The following is a 25,539-nucleotide window of genomic DNA, read 5'->3' as shown; positions in this document are numbered from 1 at the left end:
TTCCTTCTGTTATTAACCGTATTTGGCAAGTCTATCACATGGAATATATTACTAGCATTCTTCACCATACCTCCATTCAATAAAATAAGGCTTGGAGTCCTTGGACAAAATATAATGGAGCTGCTCTTCCTCTAGCATTTTAGGCCTTTGAGTTCAAACTACTAATGTTAACACTGTTTCGGGTCCTCATCTACTCTACTCTGTTTATCTTATCTCTCTGACTAGTGACTTCCCCTTTCCCTCCTTCTTTCCTTTCTTCTCTCCCTCCTCTTTTCTCATCTCTCCCCGAATTTCTTTTTCATACCAACAATATTATGCTGATTTTGTTTATAGGAAACTACTGTAATTTTGTTTCACCTGTTGTGCCTGTTTCCCTTATATTGTTATTTGTAAGATTCAATAAAATATCTTTTCAAAAAAAGAACAAAAGAATGTGCATTAAATACAGAATTTGCCCAGTAAGTGGAGTGTTCACATTTTATAATTGATTATTATTGAATAATACATTAATAATGATATTTTTTTATGCATAGCAGCCATAGTATAGTAATGCTATAAATAATTCTGCAATGTTCTGTGTTTTTAACATAAGGGCAAAAAGTTTTCTATACAAGAATAATTTTCTCTGCACATACAGTTGTCGACATTTGAATACAATTCACAGATCCATTTTTCGGCCAAGTAGATGAATATGTGGCACAAACAGGGGCAGGCTGGGCCGGGGGGCAGGGGGGCATCGGCCCCCCGGGCCGCTCAGTCCGACCCCTGTTTGGGCCGCCCCAACTCCCCCGGAAGCCAAATTTGGATAACAATATCCGCGGCCGCATCGCAAAACACGCGATGCGGTCGGGTCCAGCACGCAGACGGCCGCATCACGTGACACGCGATGCGGCCGCGTCATCAATGACGCTCTCCCAGCCCGCGCCTGGGCACAAACACTGGATATGATCATAGTACAAAGCCACTGCATTCAAATACCCCTCTTTATTATTATTATTATTAATATTTATAAGGCGCTACAAGGCATCCGCAGCGCCGTACAGAGACAAACAAAATCACAATACAATGGGAGACAGCACAGTACAGTAAACACAGCAACTCAGTACGCTCAATGCACAGCTAGAGAGGGCGGGGAAAGGGGAGGGAGGATCCGAAAACGACGGGGCCCAAGAAGGGGGGCACGGAAGACAGGGAGACCCCCAGGGGGGAGGAGGGAGCGAAAGTGGACGTGGGGTGGAGGACCTTTCAGGAGGAGGGCTAAGTAGCTGGAGAGCAGAGTTAGAAGTGGTGGAAACAGGAGGAGAGATGGCCCTGCTCAGAGGAGCGTACAATCTAAGGGGAGGGGTGGACAGACAGAGAGACGCAGGGGAGAGAGGGAGAGTAGGGGGACAGAGGCAGAAGATAAGGTAGGAAGTTAAGTGGGAGACAGAAAGGCTTTAAGAAAAAGGTGGGTTTTTAGGGCCCGTTTGAAGCTGGACAGATTAGGGGAAGTTCTGATGGAGGGAGGGAGCTTGTTCCAGTGGAGGGGGGCAGCGCGGGCGAAGTCTTGGATACGCGCGTGGGAGGAGGTTATAAGGGGGGAAGAGAGGCGACGGTCAGAGGCAGAACGGAGAGGGCGGGATGGAGCATGAATAGAGAGGAGGGTGGAAATGTTGGGCGCAGTGGAGTTGGCGAGGGCCTTGTAGGTGAGTGTGAGGAGCTTAAAGAGGATTCTGAAGGGGAATGGGAGCCAGTGAAGGGCTAGGTAGAGGGGGGAGACAAAAGAGGAGCGGCGAGAGAGGAAAATAAGCCTAGCTGCAGCGTTAAGGACGGATCGAAGGGGATCGAGATGAGAGTGGGGGAGGCCAGTGAGGAGGAGGTTGCAGTAGTCCAGGCGGGAGATGATCAGAGAGTGGATAAGGCATTTGGTGGCATCTTGGGAGAGGAAGGGCCGGATGCGAGCGATGTTGCGCAGCTGGAAGCGGCAGGATTTAGCAAGAGAGAGGATGTGGGGGCCAAAGGAGAGAGAGGAGTCGAGGATGACACCAAGGCAGCGAAGTTGGGGGACAGGCGAGATAGAGGTATTGTCGACAGTGATGGAGAGGTCAGAAGGGGATGGGGTATGAGAGGGAGGAAAAACTATGAGCTCAGTTTTGGCAAGGTTAAGTTTGAGGAATCGAGAGGACATCCAGGAGGAGATGGCAGAGAGGCAGGCGGACACCCTAGAGAGGAGGGAGGGAGAGAGATCAGGAGAGGAGAGGTATAGTTGAGTGTCGTCAGCGTAAAGGTGGTAGCTGAAGCCGAAGGAGCTGATGAGTTCACCCAGGGAGGAGGTGTATAGAGAGAAGAGTAAGGGTCCCAGAACAGAGCCCTGAGGGACCCCAACTGGAAGGGTGGATGGGGGGGAGAGAGACCCAGAGGTGGTGACAGAGAAGGAACGGTGAGTAAGGTAAGAGGTGAACCAGGACAGGACTGGGCCGGAGAGGCCGAAAGACTGGAGGGTGTGAAGGAGGAGGGGGTGGTCAACGGTGTCAAAGGCTGCAGAGAGGTCAAGGAGGATGAGAAGGGAGAAGTGGCCCCTGGCTTTTGCAGAGAGGAGGTCATTGGTGACTTTAGCCAGGGCAGTTTCAGTGGAGTGGAGGGGGCGGAAACCAGACTGGAGAGGATCAAGGAGGGAGTATTCAGAAAGGTAGGAGGTGAGACGGCTGCAGACGAGCCTCTCAAGAATTTTGGAGGCAAAAGGGAGAAGAGATATGGGGCGATAGTTCGAGAGAGAAGTGGGGTCGAGATTAGGTTTCTTAAGAATGGGGGATACGAGAGCATGTTTGAAGGAGGAGGGGAAGATGCCAGTGGAGAGGGAGAGATTAAAGAGGTGAGCGAGGTGGGAGCAGGTGGTGGGGGAAAGGGAGCGAAGAAGGTGGGAGGGGATGGGATCCAGGGGGCAGGTAGTGGGGGGGGAGGATAAAATGAGAGAGTGGACTTCCTCGCCGGTGGTGGGACGGAAGGAGTGGAGGGGAAGGTGGTTGGTTGGGGAGGACAGAAGAGTGGGAGGGGTGGAAGAGAGAGTGGAGGAGGAGATTTCAAGTCGGATGGCCTCGATTTTAGAGGAGAAGAAGGAGGCGAAATCAGAGGCAGTCAGGGAGGAGGGGGTGGGGGGGAGGGGAGGGGGCCAGGAGAGTGCTGAAGGTGGCAAAGAGGCGGCGGGGGTTAGAGGACTGGGAAGAGATGAGGGATTTAAAGAAAGATTGTTTAGCGAGTGAGAGGGCAGAGCTGTAGGATGAAAGGATGAATTTAAAGTGGAGGAAGTCAGCCAGGGAGCGGGATTTTCTCCAGTGACGTTCGGCGGAACGGGAGCATTTTTGGAGGAAGCGGGTAAATTTGGAGTGCCAGGGTTGGGGTTTGGAGCAGCGGGGGTGGACGGAGTGGGCAGGGGCGACCGCGTCCAGAGCGGAGGTGAGGGTGTGATTGTAGAGGGAGACCGCCTGGTTGGGGCAGGCCTGGGAGGAAAGGGGAGAAAGGAGGGTATCGAGAGAGGAGGACAGAGAGGAAGGGTCAAGAGCATCGAGGTTGCGTATGGACAGAGTAGGTTTGGGCAGGGGGGGGGGAGCAGGAGAAGAGGAGAGAGAGAAGGAGAGGAGATGGTGGTCGGATAGAGGAAAGGGAGAGATGGAGAAGTCAGAGAGATTACATAGGTAGGAGAAGACAAGATCAAGGGAGTGACCAAGGCAGTGGGTAGAGGAGGAGGTCCATTGGGTGAGACCAAGGGAGGAAGAGAGGGTGAGCAGTTTGCTGGAAGCAGGGTAGGTGGGGTTGTCGATGGGGATATTAAAGTCACCGAGAATGATCGAGGGGAGATCGGAGGAGAGGTAGTGAGGAAGCCAGCTAGCAAAGTTGTCAAGGAAGAGGGAGGTGGGGCCAGGGGGGCGGTAGATGACAGTGACGCGGAGATGGATGGGGTAGAAGAGGCGGATGGAGTGAGCTTCAAAAGAGGAGAAGGAGAGGGAGGGTTCAGGGGGAATGACACGAAAAGTACAGGTGGAGGAGAGGAGGAGGCCAACTCCACCGCCAGGGCGGGCACCAGGCCTGGCGGAGTGGGTGAAGGAGAGGCCACCATAGGAGAGGGCAGCGGGGGAAGTAGTATCAGAATCGGAGAGCCAGGTTTCAGTAACGGCAAGAAGGTTAAAGGAGTTGGATAGAAAGAGGTCGTGGATAGCAGTCAGCTTGTTGCGGACGGATCTGGCATTCCAGAGGGCACAGAAGAAAGGGGGAGAGGAGAGGGGGGAAATGGGGATGAGGTTAGCAAGATGAGCAGCGCGCGGGGGATGGCGGGGAGGAACGGGAGAGGTAGGGCGGGGGGAGAGTATGGGTATGGAGTGAGAGCGGGGAGGCATAGTAGGGAGAGAGAGTAACAGAACAGTGAGATAGTGGGGACAGTGAAAAACAGGTAAGAACAAAGGCAGGAAGACAATGAAAAGGTGGAAGATGATAACGAATTAGGGCGTGGAGGGCATGGAACAACAGTACAGTGAGATAATAAGGACAATGAAGACAGGTAAGAATGATAGCAGAACAGTAAGATAATAAGGACAGCGGATAACAGGTAAGAATAAGCAGGGAGACAATAGCAAGATGGAGGACAATAACCAAATAGGGCGTGGAAGGCAAAGAATAATAGAAGGAGAGGTAATAAGGACAATGGAAATAGGCAAGAATAATAACAGGTAAAACTAGTTGCTGGTAAATATAAAATCAGGAAAAACAAGATAAAGGCATATAAATAGTAGAATAATAACAGGTAAAAAGTAGAAACTTGTAAATGTACAATCAGGAAAAACAAAATAATGGCATATAAAATAATGTTTTATATGCAGTTGATGCAGACAAGCCAGGGACCCAGCAGGAGAAGGGCCAATCGACAAGCCGGGTCGGCACACAGCAGATCAGCCGATGCAGACAAGCCAGGGACTCAGCAGGAGAAGGGGCAATCGACAAGCCGGGTCGGCACACAGCAGACCAGCCGGTGCAGACAAGCCAGGGACCCAGCAGGAGAAGGGCCAACCGACAAGCCGGGCCGGCACACAGCAGACCAGCCGATACAGACAAGCCAGGGACTCAGCAGGAGAAGGGCCAACCGACAAGCCGGGTCGGCACACAGCAGATCAGCCGGTGCAGACAAGCCAGGGATTCAGCAGGAGAAGGGTTAATTGCCAAGCCGGGTCGGTACACAGTAGACCAGCCGGTGCAGACAAGCCAGGGACTCAGCAGGAGAAGGGCCAACCGACAAGCCGGGTCGGTACACAGCAGATCAGCTGATGCAGACAAGCCAGGGACTCAGCAGGAGAAGGGTTAATTGACAAGCCGGGTCGGTACACAGTAGATCAGTTGGTGCAGATAAGCCAGGGACTCAGCAGGAGAAGGGCCAACTGACAAGCCGGGTCGGCACACAGCAGACCAGCCGCTGCAGACAAGCCAGGGACTCAGCAGGAGAAGGGCCAATTGCCAAGCCGGGTCGGCACACAGCAGATCAGCCGGTGCAGATAAGCCAGGGACTCAGCAGGAGAAGGGCTAACCGACAAGCCGGGTCGGCACACAGCAGACCAGTCGACGCAGATAAGCCAGGGACTCAGCAGGAGAAGGGCCAACCGACAAGCCGGGTCGGCACACAGCAGACCAGCCGGTGCAGACAAGCCAGGGACCCAGCAGAAGGGCCAACCGACAAGCCGGGTCGGCACACAGCAGACCAGTCGATACAGACAAGCCAGGGACCCAGCAGGAGAAGGGCCAACTGACAAGCCGGGTCGGCACACAGCAGACCAGCCGGTGCAGACAAGCCAGGGACCCAGCAGGAGAAGGGCCAACCGACAAGCCGGGCCGGCACACAGCAGACCAGCCGATACAGACAAGCCAGGGACTCAGCAGGAGAAGGGCCAACCGACAAGCCGGGCCGGCACACAACAGATCAGTTACTGACTCCTGCCACAAAGATAATTAGAAGGCGATTTAGAAATGCATATAGAACCGCAGAAGCCATTCTTTGTAGTGGCAGTCTAAAAAATAGGGAATTTTTGGGATGCAAATTTTAAGGGGCAAAAACTTAGAACTGTCCTGTAATATAAGGAGTAGATGGTAACTATGCACAAGTACAGTTGTAGTCATATTGATCTGTCCATGCAAAATTATGTATCATCCATAAGCTAGAAAAGCACAGCCAAGTCCCATGTAATCATGGGTATGCCCCTCAGCATTGGAGATCTTTATACATAGGTCACCAGATTTCACTGGAGCTTGGACTAAACAAGAAGCCAGGGGATGAGTATGACCAGGAATCCTGCTCTGATTGAGACTAACACTATATAAGTATGAAGAGACGGGCTATATGCTCCAAAACCTGGCCTTTGGACCTGCTAATATGGATAATACAAGGGACAGAGATGAGCAAATCTGCAGTGAAATTTCATGCAAATCAAATTTTCCTTCAGAACAGGCTGTTTCGCCAGTACGCGGTATGGCTGATTCACACTGTATTTGTAAATTTGCATTCTGAATATGAATAGAGCTGGGACAAAGCCGCATTACTGTTTAAACATGTTTTCTTTTGAACTAAATCTGATGCTGGATTGTAAAATAGGAGGAAGCCTGAGGCCCAGGGCTGGTAGAGGGCCCAGACCTGCCTAATTTAAACTCAGTTGTGCAAGTTTTTATTGAGATTGGAAAGTAGAAAAGTAAATTTTAACTTTGTGGCTATATATATTCCATTGCTCTAATGAAAATGTACAGTCCTGACAATTATATTAAGTTTATGCAAAGAGTCAATATTTGTGTTGACCCTTCTTTTTGCAGACCTCTGCAATTCATCCTGATATGCTGTCAATTAACTTCTGGGCCACATACTAACTGATGGTTTCCCATTCTTGCCTAATCAATGCTTGGAGTTTGTCAGAATTTGTAGGGGGGGTTTTGTCTACCCGGCTCTTGAGGATTGACCACAAGTTCTCAATGGGATTAAGGTCTGGGGAGTTTCCTGGCTATGGACCCAAAATTTCGATGTTTTGATCCCCCAAGCCACTTAGTTATCACAGGCAAGGTGCTCCATCATGTTGGAAAAGGCATTGTTCATCACCAAACTGTTCTTGGATGGTTGAAAGAAGTTGCTCTTGGAGGATGTTTTGGTACCATTCTTTATTCATGGCTGTGTTCTTAGGCAAAATTGTGAGTGAGCCCACTCCCTTGGCTGAGAAGCAACCCCACACATGAATGGTATCAGGATGCTTTACTGTTGGCATGACACAGGACTAATGGTAGCGCTCACCTTTCCTTCTCCAGACAAGCTTTTTTCCAGATGCCCTAAACAATTTGAAAGGGGATTCATCAGAGAAAATGACTTTACCCCAGTCCTCAGCAGTCCAATCCCTGTACCTTTTGCAGAGTATCTGTCTGTCCCTGATGTTTTTCCTGGAGAGAAGTGGCTTCTTTGCTGGCCTTCTTGACACCAGGCCATTCTCCAAAAGTCTTTGCCTCACTGTGCATGCAGATGTCCTCACACCTGCCTGCTGCAATTCCTGAGCAAGCTCTGCATTGGTTTTGCCCCGTTCCCGCAGCTGAATCAACTTTAGGAGACAGTCCTGGCGCTTGCTAGACGTTATTGGGTGCCTTGAAGCCTTGTTCACAACTATTGAACCTCTCTCCTTGAAGTTCTTGATAATCCAATAAATGGTTGATTTAGGTGCAATCTTACTAGCAGCAATATCCTTGCCTGTGAAGACTTTTTTGTGCAAAGCAATGATGACTGCACGTGTTTCCTTGCAGGTAACCATGGTTAACAGAGGAAGAACAATGATTTCAAGCACCACTCTCCTTTAAAAGCTTCCAGTCTGTTATTCTAACTCAATCAGCATGACAGAGTGATCTCCAGCCTTGCCCTCGTCAACACTCTCCCCTGTGTTAATGAGAGAATCACTGACCTGATGTCAGCTGGTCCTTTTGTGGCAGGGCTGAAATGCAGTGGAATTGTTGTTTTTGGGATAAAGTTCATTGTCATGGCAAAGAGGCAAATTAATTGCAATTCATCTGATCACTCTTCATGACATTCTGGAACATATGCAATTGCCATCATAAAAACTGAGGCAGCAGACCTTGTAAACAAATAATATTTGTGACATTCTCAAAACTTTTGTCCATGACTGTAAACTTAAAGAATCCTTTCTACCAACATCGCCCAACTCTGCAGGGCTGGCACATGCCTCCTGGACAACCACCCCCCTCACTTCCCCTCTCAAGAGTATGGCGGTGCACTCCCAGTCCATTACCATCATGGAGGATCAGCAGCCAGCAGCTTCACAAGTAAGAAGTTGCTATCTGCTGCCCTTCCATGTCAGCGGCCAGCACATAGTAAGAGGGTGTCATAGTGAAAAGAAAGACATAGAATTAGTGACATTATTCTTACACACCCACAAAACCCTGGTGTCCTAGGTTCACCCAGTGTTAGCACCGGCCCTGCATCTCTGCCACTCTAAGTCTGGGCCTGTGTATCATTAACAGAAATCCATGTCCAACTTATAATCTGTTACCTGGATTTGATATTGTCACTTTCCATGCAGGTATTAGAGGCAACTAGTGCTTCGCTGCCGGCATCCTCAGTCATCCCGCTGCCTGTGTCAAAATCTTCATTCTGCTCAGAGGATTCTTCACTGTCCAGAGTCCTCACTATTACTTGGTTGATAAATGTAAAGTCTGCCAAGTTACTAATAGTTGGTTCTAAGACTGTAAACAAATAGGAGAAATGAAAGATAAGCTGATTACAAGGACTGCAAACCATCATAAAATATATATATATTTGTTGTTTTTTTAGGGGAAGTATATTGAAGAAGTATTTCATGACTTGTTCTGAGAATAAGAAAGTAAAGCAGAGGATATGGAGTATGTAGTAAAAATGACAAATTGCACAGAGGAGCAGTGGGTATCAGGCGTTGCAAAGCTCTGTATTGCTTGATTTTAAAGAAAATATATTGTCAATAATGTGTAATGTGTTATTGCTTAACATTTTATATAACTAATTCATATTATATTGTATACTGTGCTTTATATATTGTTTTATTTTGAAAATAAAATGTTTCCTGTAACAGAGATTTCAATATAAATAATAATAATAATAATAATAATAATAATAATAATAATAATAATAAACATTGATTATACCTATGTAAGCAAATGTTTGGTATCTATGCGCCAGATTCATTAAGAATCTTAAATGAAGAGGTATCTTATTTCAGTCTCCTGGACAAAACCATGTTACAATGCAAGGGGTGCAAACTAGTATTCTGTTTTGCACATAAGTTAAATACTGACTGTTTTTTCATGTAGCACACAAATACTTGATAGCTTATTTTACACTGAAATTTACAGTTGATATTTGTGTGCTACATGAAAAACAGTCAGTATTTAACATATGTGCAAAACAGAAAACTAGTTTGCACCCCTTGCATTGTAACATGGTTTTGTCCAGGAGACTGAAATAAGATACCTCTTCATTTAAGATCCTTAATGAATCAGGCCCTATGTTATCAATGGGTTCTATGCCTGTAATGCAGTATTTTCTCCCACTTAACTTCCTACCTTTTCTTCTGCCTCTTCCCCCTCACTCCCCTTCCCTCATAGTTATCCTCCATTCCTCCTTCTCTCCCTCCCTCCCACGTGTCTCTCTGTCTGTCTACCCTGCCCCTTAGATTGTACGCTCCTTTGAGCAGGGTCATCTCTCCTCCTTTCTCCACCACTTTCAACTCTGCTCTCCAGCTATCAGCCCTCCTCCTCGAGGACCCTCTTCCCCCCCCCTCCCCTCTCGCTCCCTCCTCCCCCTCTGGGAATTTCCCTGTCACCCGTGCCCTCCCTCCTGGGCTCCGTCGTATGCGGACTCTCCCCTCCCTCTACCCTAGCGTTGAGCTCATTGAGTTACTGTGATTATTGTTTACTGTACTGTGCTGTCTCACCTTGTATTGTAATTTTGTTTGTCCCTGTACGGCGCCACGGACACCTAGTGGCGCCCTATAAATAAAAATTAATAATAATAATTAATAATATTTGCTCATCTGCCATCCTGACACATCACAAGCTGAGCATGAATAAGCTTGAACTCAAATAGAATAGGGATCATTGGTCCCTCGGTGAGTACATTTGGCATATTCACATGTGTGAAAGCTACAAAAGGTGATGGACCATCAGCAATGTGTACAGCATTATGATCCATAACCCACTCTGGGCTGTTTTTACTTACATACAGTACACTGAATAAGAAAAGATAAAGTTATACGGCACATATAGCACATATAGCATACAGAGCAAAATAGAAGGTTTTATGCAATTGCTAAATTTTAAAAAATAAAACAATCTTCAAGACGCATGGCTTTCCTTTAGCAGGGACAGATATTAACTATAGGTGGTCATGCCTCCTGCGATCAGATCATTTGGCCTGATTGCTGATTGGCTGAATCTGTTATAAATTTTGCCACACACATGGGTGACCAACCTGGACCACTAGACTGTCTCTCTAAACAGCCATATCCAATTGGGCTCTATAAGTGCTGCATAATGTAGGCTCAAACTGACTGAATGTTAAAACTTGTTTAGAGACTAACTTTACTTTATAGCCATTAGCAACTTTCCCTTAGAGTCAATAACGGGCATGTATAAACACATAGCGTAGGCTGAAAGACTTACTGTTTATTTTGTCATAAAGTAAATAAAGAATATATAGATGAAAAAAATCCCATGTAAACTGCTACAGAGGGTGAATTATTGTGTAGTAATACTGAGCTTTCGGGAAGGAAGTTCATACTCTTCACCCTTTCTTTATACAAGTCGTAAAATGTATAGATGTGTTTTATAACTTATGATATGCAATTCTTTATATTATGTTTATATAATTCAATGGTAAACATCTCATATGTGTACAGAAATATTGCAAATTGTACATAAATATATGCAAGTCATTTACAAGGGAAAGATGCAATATATAAAAGGTGTTTTTTGTATAATCTGTGACATTCTATGAATGTAATAAATGTAAAACTGTTCTTCCATCGGGCCATACATAAATAAATGAAGGTGAGTTTCTTGTGTATATTGCAGCTGTTTAGAGCTCATTCACAGTTACACTTTACAAACTGATTACCATGCAGGGCCAGATTGGCATTCGGGCAACTCTGGTATTTGCCAGAATGGAGTGCCTGATGGTATGGGCTGGTCCAGAGAGTATTAAACGGTTAATTGGCTGCTTTAAAAAAAAATTGACCCTAGTCTCTCTCCCTCTGTGTGTGTCTGTGTGTATATTAGGGAATTTAGACTGTAAGCTCCAATGGGGCAGGGACTGATGTGAATGAGTTCTTTGTACAGCACTGCGGAATTAGTGGCGCTATATAAATAAATGGTGATGATGATGATGATATACGTATCAAGTTGAGGAACAGATGCACATGTATCCACAACAGAAAAATACACGTATGTATTAGTTTGTAATTATTTTCAGTAAATTGTCCCCTTAAATCACTAATGCACATGATATTTAACCATAAATAAATGGGGCATATTCAATTAGGCCCAGAGATTGCGGTTACGCAGTGGCTGAGCTTTACATAAGGTAATATGGTACCGCAACAATGCGGATTTCCCTTCGCAACCTTATGGGGGTGAAGGAGGATCTGCGTTGCTGTGGTACCGCATAGTACCTTTGCCAGCCGTTCTGGAGCGTAACCGCAATCTCCGGACCTAATTGATATGCCCCTATGAGTTCATATTAATTATACTCTTCGCTGAATCTCAGACACGTCTAAAAATAACCAGTCAATTCTTACCATTTATTGATAGAATTTCAATTAAAAACACTAAAGTGAAACTGGAACTCTTCAGTGATTCTGGTAACCAATATTTTAGGAGGCATTCTGTATGTTTTCTAAGGAAGTTAACTTCATCTTGACGTGTGTTATATCTGTAAGGTATAAAAAAAGCTTTTTAGGTTTATTTCAATAAAAAATATTTCTTAAAGGGAATTTGTTACGCACTTTGCATTAAAAGCAGAGATCAGTCAAGAGACATTGGGTCAGAAAGTGCAGTTGCAATCACATGTCTCCAGCTCGCAGCCAATCAGATGCAGCATTATATGTGTCCAACATCCCTCCCTTTCAAACTACTCCTATAATAATAATACTATATAGACTGTGTTCAAGTTCAGACAACTATGCGTAGTGTTAAAACCTTCAAGTCTATTCAGACTCTGATCAGTAAATATTTGAAAACCATTTTTTATTACTTTGAATTCTTCCTAAAATGCATACTTTCTTATGTAGCTTTTGATAGATTCTTATTATTATTATTATTATTATTATTGTTTATTTGTAAGGCGCCACAAGGTTTCCGCAGCGCCGTACATGGTACAAACAGTAGACTATACAGGGTAAGACAGTACAGAACAATAAACACAAAGTACCAGTACTTCAGAAACTCCAGGCAGGCAGATACAGTAGAGACGGAGTGGAAGAACAGGTATGGAGACAGGAGGGAAGATGGGCCCTGCTCATACGAGCTTACATCCTAAGGGAGGGTAAACAGAATTAGGTACATACGGGAGCCAGTGAAGCAACGGGGAGATAGAAAAGGGGGCAGGGGAGAACCAGAAGAGGTGAGAGGTTAGATCTATTTCCAGGGGATAGATCTATTTCCAGGGGATAAAACAGTATTTACATGTGAGATTTACATGTGAGTATTTACATGCGAGATTTCAACCTCTGCACTTTCTTTTCTAGGTACAGCAGATATATCCTATTTACACCCATTACAAGCTTACATTATACATGAATTAGCACATAGCAATGCAGAATACCTGGTGAATGTGTGTACCAGTATCAACTGTGCATACACACCTATGAGTATAAGTATACATGATTGGAAACAGTCTGAAAAATTACAACATGATTACCTACTCTCCCAGAACCTCCGGTAGACTTCTGAATGTCAGGGAATCCTCTCGGACTCCGGAAAGAGCAGACCACCCTCCCGCATCCCTCCTGTCCTCTTGCAGGTCGGGCATTGATAAGGTGCTAGGCGTCATTAGACCTCACCGGGCAGGCCCTGATTAGGCACTCCACATCATCATGCCCCCTCACTGTGTAATGATGGTGACATGATCGCATCATTACACAGCAGGGCAGGGAAGTGATAACATGAATTGCATTCTCACACTCTCCATACTTGCCCTTTAGACATCCCCTCAGGGAGACCAAAAAGTAGGCAAGTATGACTTACAACTATGGCCTTTCCAGGCGCAGCAAGAACACTAGGGGGAATTCCATGTGAAACACTTAATGCCGGGTATATATTCAAGATTCCGCAGCCGAATGCGGAATGAGGCAAATATACCATGGAACAGTTTTGGATCTGTTGCTTATCTCTACCCTGCACTTAGACCAATAAGTAGTCTCTGTATCTCCATCTTATATAAAGGGGTTCTGAAACAACATTTCTTATACCCATATGCCAGGAACTACTTGTTGGTTTGCGGGGATTCCAGAACATGGTTTTCTTACTTGTGTGTCCGTTTGTTTTCTCTGAAATTCTTTAAATGAGCAATCAAACTAGTAGCGATGCATATAATGATTTCATATTCTTCCATAGGCCGTGCTTTGCGTTTCATATTAGAATACGTATCCTGTATCCCAGCGCTTATTTCTTTATATAGAGGCTGATTCTGTATTACCTCAGGTGGACGATGCCATATTGAAAAGCACACTTGGTAAATGGCCGCAGATACTGTGAAGAGACAGACAGCAGTAAAGAACATAGACCTGGTTCAAGTGTTACAAAATACTTTGTTAAATGTAATTCACAAAATATTGATCTAAAGTTATGAAAAATACATTATTATGCACTTTTCCACCCAATTTCCTTCATTCCCTCTCTACCTCTCCCCTTGACACAGGTGGCTGGTGCAGAGACCACAGAGGAGGCAGACACAGTGAGCTGTGACAGCATTCAAGTGTTTTTTAGGGTACTCATGGGGGTGGTATTAATAGTTTTGTGGGGGTCGGGTGGGAGGTATTCATGATATGTGATGACTCTATTAAATGCGAGAGCTATTAATGTAATGTGGGTCTTTTGTGGCTATTAATACATTGTAGGGGCTATTAATGCTATGTGGGATCTCTATTAAATGTGGGGATTATTAATTTAAAATAGGGGATCATTGGAATTAAGTAGGCCTATTTTGTTATATTTAAATGTTATTAATTTTATATTGGAGTTGTTTGGGGGGGGGGGTAAGCCTATGTATTAATGTGAGTGCTATTAATTTGATGTTGGGGCTGGTTGGGTGGAAGAAGGCCTATTTATTAGATGTATATGCTATAAATTTGATGTCAGGGTTGGTTGAGGAGGGAATAGGTGTATTTATTAACTGTGAATGGTATTAATTTAATTTTGGGGCTGGTTGGGGGAAATAAGCCTCTTTATGAAACTTAAATGCTATTTAATGTTGGGCTCTTTCATGGAGAGGAAGGATAGTTATTAAAAGTGGTTTCTAGTAATTAAATGTTGGGGCTGGTTGGAGAAAGGAAGGGCTACAATGTTCACTTATTGCTCGGCTTTCCAGGAAGTGAATAGTACCCATCTCTTTTTCCATACAGGGTCCCAACATTCCAGTACTCGGCCAAACAGCCCCTGAACTTAAGACTGCATGCATTACTCCTGCCAGTGACTATACCTTTCAATGCAGTACATACTGCATAGACCATGCACATTCATGCAATGCACCACCCTGGTACCTCTGTTATTACCTGCTGAGCTTCTCCAATCAGGACTCCACACACGCTCCTCTGAGAGTTTTTTAGTGTTGAGCCTGGCATGACTAAGTCTGAGTGACCTACTGTGAGCTCACTGAGCATCAGCATTGGTGTCTGACTGCTACCAGCCCCTGACACTGCAGCATCAACATACAGAGCAGGGGAGAAATTTTGTGTAGTCAGATTAAGAAGACCAGTATTACACAATGTACGGCACTCCAGTTGTTGTGGACACAACATGGAGCTTGTAGTTCCATAACTGCTGGAGCATGCTGAGGGGTGGAGTCTTTTTGGGAATAAAATGATCTGACTAATTAGTACTATGAGGGCCATGGGACTGCAGGGTAATAATTTAGGATCTATTTGTGACTTGACAGCCTTCTGCAATAAAATTAAAGGAGAAATAATGTTGGTGGTATGAATAGGGTAAGTACTGTAAATAAAGGGATATGGTAGAACATGGTGTAGGGGAATGACATGGGAAAGGCAATTTGGCATTGACAGATCAGAGGGAAAGACAGGTCCCGAACCAATATCTTGTCTAGTATACCATGGCATCTTAATTTGGCTCTGATCAGTTAAATCCTCACAACTGTGTTTAAGAGGAGAGATATTATTGTCATTGTTTATTTATAGGGCCTCACAAAAATACACTGGGGGAATTATGTATAACACAAAGACACAATCCCAATAGGCAAAATAAGGCAAAAAAGGGAAGAATAGTAAGAAATTAAGCATAATACAGTACATAACAAATAGTTACATAGCAAAGAAGAGTCACACAGAACATCCAAGAAGCATGATGATGCAATGGTGGACAAGGTGGGAGTGAACAACAGGACAGGAGAGAGGGTCTTGCTTGTGAGAGTGTACAATCTAATGGAGATTAAGGCAGATTAAATGGTATTGGAACAAGGTATATTTAATTTCATTTGACTAAAATAGACAAAAGTGTGGTTTGGCAAAGCATCTCAATGTTTTACAGCAAAACTTGTTGTTTTTTTAGGCGCAAACTAAATCCTAAGCAATAAACTTACACAAATTAAATCTCCACGAATCAGTAATAACTATACTCTAAACAGTTATTGTCAAAAGGAAGCATCCATTCTAATTAACAGATTTTTAGAGAATGAAATGGTGCTATATGTTGTGCCTAAAATAAGAGATTGATAATAGTGACTCTTTGTTAGTTGTAGCCTACTCCCACCCGTACTACTGCCCCCAGTCTCCACTCTGAACCTCGTTGCTCCTGTCTCAGCTGTGCCCATTTCCTGTTATATGGAACGCTCTCTCCCTACCCTTTATTGTTTTGCATATGTATTTATTTTAGCTACCTTGTAAGTCACTGATTTATGTGTAAATAATTGAGGATGAGCAGTTTTTGTTTCCAATATATTTCTTTTTAATAGATACAGCACTTAACTAGTCATTTAGGGTCAAAAAGTCAACATGACACGGTTATAATACAGAGCTTTTAAACATACTTGGTTTCTCCCCCCTTTAGAGCAAGCAGTACTGATATTGCCAAAACAAATCCAAATCTGCTGTTCTATATTCATTTTGTTCATGGATTTTTAATCATTAATTAAGGAACAAGACAGTACATGCAGTCTATCTGACACCCTATGACACGTAGACAAATTTCATCTTGTTTTTCACTTCAGGGACACGTAAACACATTTCTTAAAATGACTGATACATGAATATAACTTTCATGAATATAGTTCCTAATACTATGTTCACACTTCCCTAAAAACCCTAATATTGCTGGGGCGAACCCTGATGACCTGGGACTTTTGCAGGGTATTCTCGGGTCTCACAGAAAGGAGCTGATCAGCCAATCAAAGCTCCTCTTGTGATGACTCACACGATTGCCAGGGCAGACCCAGATTCAATATGAACGGGGTCAACCCAGGAATTTCCTGGTCCAAGGTCCACTGTGAACAGGGTCTGATGAGCTGGGATGCTCTGTCACATGGCAATATCCTGGGTTCAAAAACCTGGGATATTGCTGGGGCGGCAGTGTGAACAGGGCCGGATTAACCCGAGGTCTAACTGGGCTACAGCCCAGGGGCCTCGGGCATCCAGGGGGCCCTTGAAAGTGCTCAGCAGCATTATTGATCGTTCTGTGGCGGGGTGCGCCCCCGGCCCGATCAATGCTGCTGAGCACTTTCACTGCGGTCCTTCCCTGGCGCGCTGTAGTCTCCTTACTGAGGAGATCTCGTGAGTCTCACTCTCACGAAATCTCCTCAGTAAGGAGCTTACAGCGCGCCGGGGAAGGACCGCTGTGGCAGGACAAGAAGGTAAGTGCCTTGGGGGGGTGGCGGGCAGCTCACAGGGGAAGAAACGGCTCAGATCACCATGGGGGGCTTCACGGGGGAATTAGACATGGGGCCTCCATTCCCTTAATCCGGCCCTGAGTGTGAACGTGGTATTATTAGTAATATAGAAGAAGTAACATAGGAAAATTGCTACTTTTTAATTACGTCTTTCACATTGTGAACCTTCTTACTCAGGCTTTCCTATGTGTTTCTTCCAGTGAGGTTCCAAAATATTTACCTCACATTTAAGATGTGGTCTAACTAGTGACTTATACAGTGGTTTAAATGCATTAATTGCTTTTTTATGTATTTCAGAATTTTATTTGTTGTGTTACTACTCAGCTTCCTGTCAACTACTATTATTTAGAATTTAGAATCCCAAAGGTGGGCCAGAATAAAACCCGCCCTGTTTTGGATAAACCCTGGCCACAAATGGGCACTGTTCAGTACAACCCCGCCCACTTTTGTGTTAAACCATTCCCCTTTTGCGGCCCATGAATCAGGATCTCCCGACAAATCAGGACAGTTTGGAGGTATGCATCAGGTTTTCCCCAAAGTATCATATTTCTTTCCATGACCTAGGCATAAACCAACATTTATTTACAGTCTGAATATATAATTATAATACATAGATATAATTGATAACTATAAATTGTCTTCAGTCATTTAACCAGTTCTTTCCTCTAGGCCTTGTACTCTCATTTTGTGAAAGCATAATAATGTTCACATAACAGTCTTTCACCACAATTGATGTCAGATTTTTGTATTTTGTGAAAACGTTCCATAACAGTCTGCCATGTGGAATGCTTTGCACACAATACAAAACTCACATTAATTGCACTATCAAGATCCAATTTGAAACTAAACCCCTCACAAACCTAGTCATAATTGCTAAGCAGGACTGACTGGCGTGAAGCCATCCTGACACTGCATTAAAAATCATTTTATATAATATTATTTCTGAATTGCATCCCTTTGAATCCCTTCAAATAATTTACCATTGACAGAAGTCAGGCCACAGTTCTTTACATTTCTTGATTCCAGCTTTGTTTTCCTTTAAATACTTACATTACTTCTGCTTTCTGCCAGTCTTGTGACACTGACCTCTTTATGGGAATCAATAACTATAAGAAACAGTTTTCTATCAGTTTCCTTATCACGCATGGATGCCTCCTAAGGACCATATATGGCCTATGGTGCTGCAGAACGTTATCATGCCCTGATAATAATAATATAAGGGAAGGGTTGCATGACCTACACACCACCAGTACACAAGTGGCTCTGCTTTTTCTCCAATGATGGCACCTTTAAAATACCAGCAACAAGCTTTTCTAAATCAAACAAAAAGTGTTGTGCAGAGCGTTTCAAATACTTAACCAAATAGACATATTCTACAGCACCATTCCCACATAACAGTCATGTATTACTAAAGGCTAAGGGAGTGTATAAGATATAATAGAAAGAGTATGGTCTCCTCCTCAGTCATGTCATTTCTATAAAAAGCCGAATGTCTACAAAATAATGTTTTTTGTGAAATTGGCAATCCCTAGATATTTCTAATTAACTAAAGTTAATTACAGGTTACAGCTTATCTGTTTAGCTGTGGGGTTCATTATTCAGGTATAAATGAATAATGTGGATCTTTAATAGCTTGACAGTTGTCTGCAACGAGTAGGACCACAGTTCAATCTATTACAAGGTAAGATAATCTTATGTAATAAATGTAATTTGATTTAAGTGAATCATGGCAACCCATGCTAAATGTCATGATGACCTATTTATAGGGTTACAGCTGCCTTCTATCTGTCCCATGTACCTCTGCTGACTGCCTCTGTGCTTCACCTAATGCCTCAGAGTTATGTACTAAGCAATTCAAATCTGCTATCATTTATAGTAACCAATCAGACATAATCTTTCATTCTCTAACATGAAATAGACAGATAAAAGACTAATAGCTGATTGGTTGTCACTGATTTGCACCACTGCACCTTGAAGTATTGATAGGAAATAACCAACTCTGTCTTTTCTCTCCCTTATACCCTGTACTGTTGTGTGACCAGCAATGTGAGCTTTCCAGTCAAATGTATGTATGAGAAATAATGTCAGGAATATATGGAAAATGAACCACCTAATATAATTTTGTGTATGAAAATTAAAATATTTCATATTTACTTTTCATTTGACATTTGTATAGGAGTTGTCAAATTTGCCTTTCAAATGCCTTTTACTTATAACCTTGATAATATCCAGGTATAAATGTGGAAAGCGCTAATAGTCTCCTTTTTAACTTAACAACACACACATGATATATTTCTCCTTTATGTATGGTAAGTTTGCATATAAAGGTGAATACATGGTACCTTTCTCCACAGCTTCTTTCAGTGCATCAACAAAAAAGTCAACCGTGTCTTCATCCTCCTGTAGAAAGAATTATAAAAGTTACTTAGAACAGAACAGACACATCTATCTCTTACAAGGCATGTTTTAAAATACATACAGTGGATTATTTATTATTAATGTTATAACATATTTTTATATGCTGGAAATAACCAAGCGCTGTCTATCTCCTTATAAGCGGAGGGCTACAAAAGTGGGGTGCTGCCTATAGGGATTCGAATGGTCTCCCTACCATTCAGAAAGTAGAATATATAGATGTGATTCCTTGGCGCTCCACCACTGATGGTATAAAAAAGGTCTTTACTGTTGTAATATCAGCAGACTTTATAGTGCAGATTAAAATATGCTGAGATTGGTCTGGCCAGACTCTAACAGAATAACATAAACAAGTAATAGACAAGTGATAAACAGATATGAGTATGGCATATAATAAAAGGATATAAAGCGGAGAGTTCAAACTCACACTAATGATAAGATATAGTGCACTCCAATACAAATAGTCCTGATAGTGACATCTATCAGTGGTGTCTGGAGTATGTTGGGAAACGTCCCAATGAGTGCCTGTTCATTTCCAACAATGTAAATCCAATCTTGGAGGTAACCTACAGTTAGTGGTTATATGAGTCTATTCCAGTGTTGGCTAACCTGTGACACTCCAGGTGTTGTGAAACTGCAAGTCCCAGCATACCCTTCCAGCAATAAGCTGCTATATATTGGCACATGTTGGGACTTGTAGTTTCACAACAGCTGGAGTGTCGCAGGTTAGCAAACACTGGTCTATTCAGTCCTGCTGGTCTTTCCGTGGTGTCTACTGTCTCTACCCATTCAGAGGACCGCAAGGAGCACCAAGGAAATACCAGCAGGACTGAATAGACTCATATAACCACTAAATTTCAATCATGTAACTTTCGAACATATGCATATACTTGGAGTACACTGTGCATTTCATTCCTTTCTCATCTATCAAAAATTGATCAACATTAAACAAGTTTTGTTATGAAATAAACAGTATATTTATGCTAAACATAGTATTTATTTAGTCATACTTAGTTATTCAGTTGTCATTCTCTGCTGTTGACAAACCTGTTATTCTGGTTGTATGACGGCAATAGACCTGTATGGTTTACTTTTGAACTTTGTAATGCAATGTAAAATATCGAATGTATAACTATGCTAATATGTCTGTAAAATATGTCATTTGAAAAGTAATAGCTATTTAAAAACTATGGTATATACAATCAAAATCCTCAGCAGCTGTTTAGTATTGCTCTACATACCTGTCCCGTCTGTGTACTTATTTCAGATGTGCTCTTATATTCTTCATTTGGGACATCCTCAAGCTTCTCGGTTTTCATGAACTTTAATGCATCCCGTAATATAGTCGCAGCTATAACCCAGAGGTGGTTTATTAAGCGTTTTAATCGTTCCAAGGAGAACATAACTAAGCAGTAAACAGCTACAAAACTTTCAGGGAATTGAATGAGTTGGTTTCGTTTCACTTCTAAAAAGTGCTTTGTCATTACCAGAAGATGGCGCCAGTGAGCACACACTGCCCACTTCAGAATTAGTAACAACTTGTTTAAGTTAACGTTAACCATTTGCTGGTGGGCCAAGTTTAGTTTTAAAATTACTTTTTTTTTTTCAAGAAATGTAGAAAGATTTAATTTTCTCTACTGTATGGTATCTGGTTGCATAATATTATTTGTTTCCTTATTTGACAATAGCTTACTATGATCACAGTGTTACATCAGCTCTATATTTTATATGAATATTGCATTCTTACTGTCTCATTTACTGCAGTCTGAGCAGGGTATTTACTGACGTGCAATTATATTTGCTATCATTTGTTTTATCATTTCCATATTTCTGCATATGGTTTGTTGTATTGTGATTTCTATATCATAGAATTGTTTTTTCTATTGATTCTTTTTTTCTTCTCTTCATTCATAGCTTTCTTTCATTGCCATGATTTTGAGTTCACTACGGATACTTTAATAATAATCTATTATATGAACATTTATTATAATAAATTGTTTACTATTGCTTAATACTGAAGATTACAACATTTGCATAATAAAAGTCTAACCGAATACTCTATTACATTGGTTTGGTTAACTAACACTGCATTTGTGACTTGAAAGTTGTCTTTGTTACTAGTAGTTTCATTTTTTTTCCCCTTGGCTCTCTGAGCCTTCACCTGCGGCTCCCAGCTCATTCCTGTCTTCTCAGTTCATTCCTGTTTTATTTTCAGATTTGTTTGTTATAGCTTGAAACACTTGTTTAAAAGGCCTGCTGATATAGTATTACAGATTAGTGTCTTTGTTTGATTAAATGTTTTGTATTAATTTATTGCTGAGATTAAGGGTAATGTGTGCCACTTTTGAAAGTTAAAGAGCCGCACCATGCAGCCAGCAAAGTGTTTCAGGCTGCTGATCTATACCCTTCATTCCTCCGATGAATTTTGTAAATTCTATCTACAAATATAATTGAGGTATCCAACTGTTAGTTCTCCTCTGATTAAATGATATAATAAGATCTAATTGTTTCAATTTTCCTGGGTCCTGTAGTCCACCAGGTAACTATTAGCTTTTATTTTACTACACAGTAACTATTTATTTTTACCGTTTTTTTTACATTTATTTTCTATTATACTATTTTATGGCTGGTTTGAATATGGTAACCTCTCATACCATTCTGTCCCTGATGCAACAGATGGTAAATAGGCCTGAATTGGATTAGAGGTAGATTGATGGTTGCATCACAAGCTCTGCACCCAGTAATACATATACTTAAGTAATATTAATAATAATAATAATAATTAATAATAATAATAAATAGAAATATCCTTTGAGGACAATTATGTCTTCAGTATTGACCGCAGATGTTGTCAATCTTCTTTCAAACAAAAAAAAACCCAAAAGGAGTAAGGCCGTCCAGTGTCGGACTGGGACATAAAGGGCCTACCGGGGGAATGCGGTGATAGGGGCCCACTACATTGGGGTGTGGCCAAGTGCAAGAGGGGGTGTGGCCAGTCATTAAGGGGGTGTGGATAGCGCCAAGTGTAGTCTATAAAGAAAAAGCGGACCTTGCAAATAAGGTCAATTTCACATGTATCATGTAAAGAAAATAGAGATGAAATGGGTATCAATCAATAAATAACCTTTATTTATACCGATAAACACATGTATGATTAAATACAAAAATATACATTAGAAATAGAAAATTAAACAGCAGCTTTTAAATGAAAGCATATAAATTAACCATCATAATGGTTGTAACATACAGTTATGGACATTTTTTAATTTAGTTTTACAGCCTTCCCATTAACAGTATAATTTTATGTTTACAAGTAGTGCTTTTTTATTGTCAGAAACTAACCCTCCTACCCAGGCCCGGCGCTCCCATTAGGCAAGGTTAGGCACTTGCCTAGGGCGCCGGGCTCTGGAGGGCGCCACAGAATACTAAAAGACTTTAAAACTGTGCGGCGACCGCTGACCATACCTGTCACGGCCGCCGCACAGCATTCAGATGGACGGGAGGGGGGAAGAGGCTATTTTGTCACCACCGCCGCCTCTCTGCTCCGTCTCCTCCCCTCCACTTACTAGTGTCAGTGAGTGGAGGGGAGGAGACGGAGCAGAGAGGCGGCGGTGGTGAGACAAGGTAAGGAGAGGAGGGAGGAGGGAGGAGGGAGGAGGGCGGCGATTTTTGCAGGGGGGGGCGGCGATTTTTGCGGGGGGGGGGGGCGCCGCTTTTTTAAAAATGCCTAGGGAGCCGTGGACCCTAGCACTGGCCCTGCTCCTACCCCTTTTACAATAATAGGCTGAGCGCTGCCACTGAACGAGTTCTGTTTAGTTAAAAACAAGTCTACCAAAGCACCGTTAATATCAAGTAAAGGAGTTTAAGCTGCATCAGAACAAAGGACAACATGAGTAGTTGCTCACACATACCTGAAAGCATTTGCTATATTATTTTATCAGTTCTCTCTTGCAAAACTATCTTCTTGCTGACAATCACGTAAAATCTTCAAATGCAAACGTAGCTTACATAAATGGGGGCACAACTATGAGGCATAACATGAACTGAGTTCACAACTAAGAGATGTAACATGAACTGGGCGCACAACTATGAGGTATAATATGAAATGGGGACACAGCTATGAGGGTTAATGCGAGTTGGGGGCACAACTATGATGGATAAAACTGGGGGGCACAGTTTTGAGATATAATATGATCTGGGACACAACTGTGTGGCATAATATGAACTGGGGGCACTATTGTGTGAAATAACATGAACGTTTATTTGTTGGTCCCATTATTTTTAATATTAACATGATATTAGCATTATAAAATAAGAAATAATTCAATTTAAATTATATATAATTTAAGTGTTCTGGTATACAGTGGTATATAGATAGTTAGCTATATCAGTGGATTCCAAACCTTTTTCAGTTCAAGGCACCCTTAGGGCCTCCATAATTTGTTCAAGGCCAAAATAATTACCAAGCAGTCCCCCGCCTTGCTTACCACTAGCCCTGGTCGAGGCACCCCTGTGAGATTGCCGAGGCACCCCAGGGAGCCACGGCAAACGGTTTGGGAACCACTGAGCTATACAATGAATAATATTCAGGTGCCAGTATTTTCATAAGATATCCTCTACTTCCACTTCCATAAAGTAGGACAAATAATTGGAAGATGAGAGAAATAGAAATACTTACACAGCATCTCTTAATACTAGAGCCTCCTTTGTTTTACAGCAGCAGTAGGACGTTGATGAACTAAGAAGCAGAGACACGATCACATGATCACATGAGTCATTCCCCTGCAGTTTACCTCCGATCTCATTTGACAGCTGCTGCCTGTCACTGAGAGGCTCACAGGAGCATCTGGGAGGCTGGGGGAGCAGACAGCAGCGGTGGACAGCTATCATAGTAGTCAGTCTGAGCTCTCTGTTTTAATTAGGGATGAGCGCACTCGGATTTATGAAATCCGAGCCCACCCGAACGTTGCGGATCCGAGTCGGATCCGAGACAGATCCGGGTATTGGCGCCAAATTCAAATGTGAAACTGAGGCTCTGACTCATAATCCCGTTGTCGGATCTCGCGATACTCGGATCCTATAAATTCCCCGCTAGTCGCCGCCATCTTCACTCGGGCATTGATCAGGGTAGAGGGAGGGTGTCTTAGGTGGTCCTCTGTCCTGGTAGATCTCGTGCTGTGCTGTTTAGTTCTGTGCTGTGCTGTTTAGTTCTGTGCTGTGCTGTGCTGTGCTGTGCTGTGCTGTGCTGTGTTCTGCAGTATCAGTCCAGTGGTGCTGTGTGCTGTGCTCTGTCCTTCTGAGGTCAGTGGTGCTGCTGGGTCCTGTGCTGTGTCCTGTTCAGTCCAGTGGTGCTGTGTCCTGTGCTCTGTGCTTCTAAGGGCATAGTTATTTCCCCAATATTCCCCTGTGTTTAAAAAAATAAAAAAAAGTTTTTTAAAAAATACCAAAAACTACTTAAATTTATTTTAATTACCACAAAATTTGCACAACCAATCCTGCAGTATAAGCCCATTGGTACTGCAATATTACCAAGTTCACAGATTCAGCAGTAAAAGTCCAGTGGTACTGCAATATTACAAAGTTTACACATTCTGCAGTATCAGTCCAGTGGTGCTGTGTCCTGTGCTCTGTCCTGCTGAGTTCCGTAGTGCTGCTGGGTCCTGTGCCGTGTCCTGTTCAGTCCAGTGGTGCTGTGTCCTGTGCTCTGTGCTTCTAAGGGCATAGTTATTTCCCCATTATTCCCAAGTTTTTAAAAAATAAAAAAAAAGTAAAAAAAAATAAAAAATTTAAAAAAAAAAAATATATAATAATTATAACCAAATTTGCAAAACCAATCCAGCAGTATAAGTCCATTGGTACTGCAATATTACAAAGTTCACACATTCTGCAGTATCAGTCCAGTGGTGCTGTGTCCTGTGCTCTGTCCTGCTGAGGTCCGTAGTGCTGCTGGGTCCTGTGCCGTGTCCTGTTCAGTCCAGTGGTGC

General features: G+C 43.0%; 1 protein-coding gene across 1 annotated transcript in view; it reads right to left on the bottom strand.

Annotated features, from left to right (window-relative positions):
- LOC142100617 (uncharacterized) overlaps positions 1 to 21,012 on the bottom strand; it is a 48,634-nt gene extending 27,622 nt beyond the window's left edge. The window contains exons 1-5 of the mRNA XM_075184286.1: positions 20,797 to 21,012; positions 19,483 to 19,540; positions 13,551 to 13,773; positions 11,823 to 11,956; positions 8,547 to 8,739 (exon numbers count right to left, since the gene is read on the bottom strand). Coding sequence (XP_075040387.1) covers positions 8,547 to 8,739; positions 11,823 to 11,956; positions 13,551 to 13,773; positions 19,483 to 19,540; positions 20,797 to 20,958 — 770 coding nt within the window. The 5' untranslated portion in view covers positions 20,959 to 21,012. The remainder of the gene's footprint in view (positions 1 to 8,546; positions 8,740 to 11,822; positions 11,957 to 13,550; positions 13,774 to 19,482; positions 19,541 to 20,796) is intronic.
- Positions 21,013 to 25,539: the final 4,527 nt, after the last annotated feature.

Source organism: Mixophyes fleayi, chromosome 9, assembly GCF_038048845.1.
Source record: "Mixophyes fleayi isolate aMixFle1 chromosome 9, aMixFle1.hap1, whole genome shotgun sequence".
Classification (NCBI taxonomy): domain Eukaryota; kingdom Metazoa; phylum Chordata; class Amphibia; order Anura; family Limnodynastidae; genus Mixophyes; species Mixophyes fleayi.
The sequence above is the reverse complement of the archived record's forward strand: the minus strand, read 5'-3'. Positions and strand labels throughout refer to the sequence as shown.